General features: G+C 39.5%; 1 protein-coding gene across 1 annotated transcript in view; it reads left to right on the plus strand.

Moving 5' to 3' along the window:
* Positions 1-3,880, plus strand: part of PRKCQ (protein kinase C theta) — a gene marked incomplete at both ends in the record, with an annotated part of 28,510 nt that extends 24,630 nt beyond the window's left edge. Inside the window, 3 exons of the mRNA XM_079545456.1 lie at positions 1,118-1,306; positions 2,456-2,584; positions 3,725-3,880. Of these exons, the coding sequence (XP_079401582.1) occupies positions 1,118-1,306; positions 2,456-2,584; positions 3,725-3,880 (474 nt within the window). The remainder of the gene's footprint in view (positions 1-1,117; positions 1,307-2,455; positions 2,585-3,724) is intronic.
* Positions 3,881-6,000: the final 2,120 nt, after the last annotated feature.

Below are 6,000 nucleotides of genomic sequence, written 5' to 3' on the forward strand. Positions count from 1 at the left end.
AAATCCTGATAACAATTCCAGACATCATAGACTTCTTTAGAATATTTTTAGACTTTTCATTAGACATCTGTAATGTAATTACCTATATATCATAGAATCATAGAATGGTTAGGGTTTGAAGCAGCCTTTAAGATCATCTACTTCCAACCCCTTTCTATAGGCAAGGACACCTCCCACCAGACTAGGCTGCTCAAAGCCCCATCTGGCTTTGAATATGAGCATGTTGTCTAGACTCCTTGATAACCAAAAGACAAAAACCAGGGTTGCATTTTACAGCAGGTGGATATTCAGTGTGATGCCTAAAATTTGCATAATTTTCTTATCTGCATAACCAATATCTCAAGGCTGGTGAGATTAATTCTCTGTCAGGGAAGTCTGAGAGGTTGGTGGTACCTGGGCAAGTTTGTAGGGGAAAACCGTGCCAAACTGATTAATAGGGGAGATCACTTCCCCAGCCAATCTGTCCTAGTCAATTTCTGATGAAACCAAAACCTCTTCAAAGAAGGATTTGGGATACCAAGGAAAACTCTGAGTTATGATTTCAGGATCCTCAGATGTTTTGTTCTGTGTGAAGCTAAAACGCATTTGAACTGACTAAAAGGGGTTGAACTAACATAGCCTGTGGTTTGTATTGCAGCAGCATTGCATTTTTATGAAGGTTTTTGAGGCCACTGAGCATGTTAAACAGGCAGTTTGACCATGTTGAGTTCTTGACACGTTGAAACACTACATTCTTTTGAAAACAAATATAAATATTTGAACAATATGGATTTTATATGGTTGCACAATGCAGATCTTGTTTGCACAGGGACTGAAGGAGTTATTTGGGTCACTTATATACTTAAGAGTTAACTAGAAAACAAACTGTTACTCAGAGTGTCCATAGTGTGAAGTACTGTTCTGGCACACAGGTGTTGCTGTGATTAGGAGCTTCTTGAACTACAGCACCTGTCCCACTGACAGGTGCTCTGGCTCATGCTTCAGGTAGGAAAAGTACCTCTGCTGTCACATTCAGAGTAAAGCAGCTGTTGAAGGATGAGAGCCTGGCCACATCTCTGAAGCTGAAATACTGACAACAGACATTTTATGTCTGTCTTTGTCTCCTGTCTTTGGGCAGATATTGCTGGGGCAGAAATACAACACCTCCGTTGACTGGTGGTCATTTGGTGTCCTCCTGTATGAGATGCTTATTGGCCAGTCTCCTTTCCATGGCCAAGATGAAGAGGAGCTTTTCCAGTCTATCCGTATGGATAATCCATTTTACCCTCGCTGGCTTGACAAGGATGCAAAGGACATTTTGGTAAAGGTAAGAATTATCAGAGATCAGATGAAAGTCTTTTTGCCCCATGTTATCTGGACTTTTTGCCCGTTTCTCCTACACAGTAATGTGTAGTGTCCGTTGTGAGTGAAGCACTCTTCTGCTTCCTTCTAATGGCCATCCTTCTAGCCTGTTTGGTTCCCCACCACCAGTGCACTTCATGTTTCACTGCCTCATTCTCAGTACTATGCCAGGTAGCATTGTAGCCTTTCTGGCTTGGGATGGAAATTCGTCTTGAGTTAAGATAGATAAAAACTTAGTTTTTATTAGTAGTGACGTCATAATTAACCTAACAAATTACTTTCCCTCAGTCAGATTTTGGGCTGACTATGAACATTATTTAAGCTAAGGCCTCTTACCTCATGAATGAGCATGGTAAGAAAGCATGTACAAAGGGCTATATGATTCAGCTAATGTGAGTAAACTTGTTCATCACTAACTTTTGGTCACGTTTGACCCACAGTCCATACCTTTAATTTTGTACTTACAAAGTGACAGGGCAGTATACAGCATTCCACTGCAAAATATAAGAATTTGTTTTAGCTTCTGTTCTGTGAGTAGTGGGACTCAGTATAAAGTAATACTAATGAAAGCATTCAAAAAGCACTTGCTTCAGGAATTCATAGATATTCTGCACCTAAATTGAATCTTTTTTCTTCATTAGAAATAAGAGGTCAAATAAAGACTCAAATGATCCAAAGCTATGTGAGGTGAAAGCAATCCCATGTAGCTCAGATAATATTTACACAGATTATGTTTATATTTAAGCTGTAAGTATTTGCCTGATATAAAGAAATCATCTAGACAAAAGCTTTCAAGTGTGATATAGAGATTTCACCTATGTAGTTGTGTGCTTGTACTTTCAGACACATATGTTCTCATTACTGTAGCAAATCTGTCTTCTCTCTCTTACAAAGATAAAATATGACCTGGTCTTGGCCATCAGTTTTCGGCGTGTTAAACTAAGAATCCAGACTGGTTATCCAATCAGAAATTTAGCAAGATAGAAGAGTCTTCATGCTCTCATCAGTGTTGCTTGAGTTTGAAGTGTGAGATCTTATCTGATAGGATCCCAGTGAACACACTGTTATTAATAAATACTAAATAGTAAGGCATTTATTTTTCTTCAAATTTTAGCTTTTTGTGAGAGAACCTGAGAGAAGACTAGGAGCAAGAGGGAATATCCGCCAGCATGCCTTTTTCAGGGAAATAAACTGGGAAGCTTTAGAAGAAAGAAGGATGGAGCCTCCTTTCAAACCAAGAGTGGTAAGGCTACATCTTCTTTCATTTCCCCAATTTCATGCCATTCTCTCCTAAATCATTCTTTCCCCAAATTTTTATACCCTCAAGAACATGCAAGCAATAAACCAAAGCCAGAACCAACAGTTCTGTTTTGATCTACTTCACTTAAGGATCAAAAGTTTTCAGACATGGGTCTGATCAAATAATCTAAATCAGATAATCTAAACAAGACAGCTCAAATCTTGTTTAGATTCATGGAGTCAGCATTGTAAAGGTGAATATGTTTTGACTTCATATTTCAACTAGCAGTGAAGGCACCAAGGCTTTGAAAATGCCCTCAGATTTTCATGGTCATCTTCTAGAGTTCTATACATCCTACTTCTAGATATAAAAGTTGAAGGAGGACCTTGATCTTGGACAGTTGGAATGGAAAATGTTGACTCTTGCTCAAGCGTCCAAACGCTGATTAAATTATGCAAAGGCTGTCTGTTGTGTACATCGGATATATATGGAGGGTAGATGGCTGAAACCATCTACAATTTTGATCTGCCATAGCCTCACTCATTGTACAGGAACTAGAGAATTATGAGCTATACCTACTTATTGGCTAGGATGCCTGCCTTTGTCATTGGTACTACTCCTTTCTGATGGCTAAAAGGAGTCCAGGCCTGACATGTGCACAGTGGTCAGTTCAGTTAGAATAGAATCAGCCCTATTAATAACAGTAAAATAATTTACTTTGATCTGTGCATCAGACTTCTATTTTTCAGTCTTTCACAAGCATTTTTTAATCAGTGGATCCAGTTTGCTGTCTTACGGTGTTGTAACATCTCTGCATGGCAGAATACATTGATCACAGGCTCAGTGCTTCTTATGTGAAATGTATTCCCATTACTACTGCAATAGGACAGTAATAAGAAAGTGATTAGCACTGATTGCTGGATATTAAAAGTTCAGGCAGTACTTCAATGCAGCCTGACAAGTTACTGTGCATTGTTTGGGCTCTAGTAGCTAACTATAGTGGAAGAAGGCAGAGACAAACACACTGTAGGTTCCTTGGTGAAACTTGAGTCTACAGGAATCAGCCTGATAGGGCCAGTAGCATTATAATGAACGTAAGACTATTAGTGATTTGACAGTGTTTTATTTTATCTCTTCTTGAAGAAATCTCCAAGTGACTGTAGCAACTTCGACAAGGAATTTCTAAGCGAAAAGCCCAGACTGTCTTGTGCTGACAGGGCACTGATTAACAGCATGGACCAAAATATGTTCCGCAACTTTTCTTTTGTGAACCCTAAAATGGAGAATATATTTTCCTGAGATCTGCCTTTCTGATGGAATTCTCCATGCGATTTGAGTAGCATCTTGTCAATTGAAGACTGTGCATGGTTGTTTTTATCAAGAACCCACCAGAAAAACACATCAGTGAAACTTTGTACCGTGCCTGAAGGCTTTCAGCTTGTTCCAGCCTGGATCAGATGCCAGCCTCACTTCACTCAGGATGAAGTCTCATTGTGGTATCTTTTGGCCTCTCTCCTCTATTTTCCCAGTTTTCTTGATGTTTCAAACATCTGAAGAGGAGGAGATGCCAAAACGTTTTCCTCTGTACTTGTACTCACAATCAATGGGTTTCTCCACAAGAAGCAGCAAGTACTGATGATGTTTTCAGTGCCTATTTCTGCAATTCTTATCTGTACACAGCTCCTCATGAAAAATGAGAGTTGAGCTTAGGTCCTGAAGGCATCTGGGAAAGAGTTCAGGTTGGGTGCTTTTGCAACTTCCATTTGAACATGTGCAGAAATGAGCCTAAGTGCACAGGAATGATGAAGAAGCCAAATATCTCCCCTCAAGCCTAAGAAATAATCTTCACAGGTATTAGGATTCCTTTTTATGCCACAAGGGATTAAGAAATTTTGTAGGTGCACTTTCCAGCATTTCTATTTCTCAACCAATGGCTCAAACATAAAGGAAGAGCATTGTAATCACAAGTATCAAGATCAGTATAGAAACCCAGTGGTTTTACTCTCAGTACTTGAGCAGAAAAGATGGGAGGTAACAGTCCAGAAGAAAACATTGATAATCCCTGTTCTAAAGCTTTAACTGTCCTCGGACATACCAGAATAATTGCAAAATATGGACTTGATTATCTGGAGTTTTTTCTGAAACTGAATCAGACATATGGAAGAGTTTTCCTCAAACCTTCCTTTAAGCATCATAAAATCAACTGCCAACGATTGCTGTATTTCGCTGGCATGTTAGTAATCAGTCCTTATAAAGTCTGATATACTTCCTGTCGCTGTAAATGGTGCCCCGACACTTCGACATGCATTGCAGACACAAACATCGCAGTGTGGGATGGCACACCAGTTGAGAGTGATTCTCTCCTTCAGTTCATAATATTTTACTGCATATTCTATCCTCTAGCAGGCTGTGAAATGTAGCTGGTCAATAACAATCTCATCCCGTACCCATTCGTAACAGGATCTTTTAAAATAAAGTTGTGCTGTTTTCAGAAGTTGGAGAAAAGCAGAATCTGCCAACTACTGATTTTTACACCATTAAGTACTGTGTCAAAATTAAGTCAAAGTCCAAACAGAAGATTCTTTAATAATTTAGACTTAAGTCACCCCAGCTTGCATTTGGCTCTAACTGGAATGGGCACATTTGGTGTTTTGTTGCATAAACAACTTCAACCCTTTTAGAAGATAAGTTCTAGAGGATGAATCATCTCAAAATCAGATTCTTTTTGGAGATGCCTTCCTGGCTTCACTAGAACAGACTGTTAACCTGGAGCTCCCAACAGGATGAATTCAGCCTTGCAGACTGTGCAGCCACTGCTGGGATATTGCTGGCAGCAACTGCAGGCACTGAATCCTGCAAGGCTGATAGTAAAAGGTGCCTAACACTGACAAAAAAGAAAAGCAAAACAGATTTCAGCCCTGTGACTTTTTGTGAAATTCTTGTTTGCGCTGCGTAATGTACAGGGGGATCTGTGCTTACAGTTTGTGCAGTTGGTTTTCACGTTTAATTTGAATGGTTAAAGTGGATTTCTGAAATGCCAGTGCTGTTTGTACAGTTTAATAAAATGTTGTATACTGATGGAAAATGGATGTGAAAGTGATTCAATGTGGAAAAAAACAGAGGTGCTATGAAAAGCTGTAAAAAAGTCTATGTGCTTTCTGTGGGATGTTCAGACTGTAAATACACAAGGTCATCAGGCATTTGGGCAACTGTAACTCTTCCATGACTGCACGAGCAATTCAAAAGCCAAATGCACCCTGTATTTTCTGCTGACGCCACAAAATATACAGCATGGTCAATTTGTCCCTGTATGTGAATGTGTTTATTTATACTGAAGAGCTCATAGCAATCATCAGTAACAGGTGAGCACCTAAACCAGGATTCCGTGCTGTGCAGAGGAATCCAAGAAGTAAAATGTC

This window comes from Tetrao urogallus, assembly GCF_951394365.1.
Source record: "Tetrao urogallus genome assembly, chromosome: 1".
In the NCBI taxonomy this organism is placed as follows: Eukaryota; Metazoa; Chordata; class Aves; order Galliformes; family Phasianidae; genus Tetrao; species Tetrao urogallus.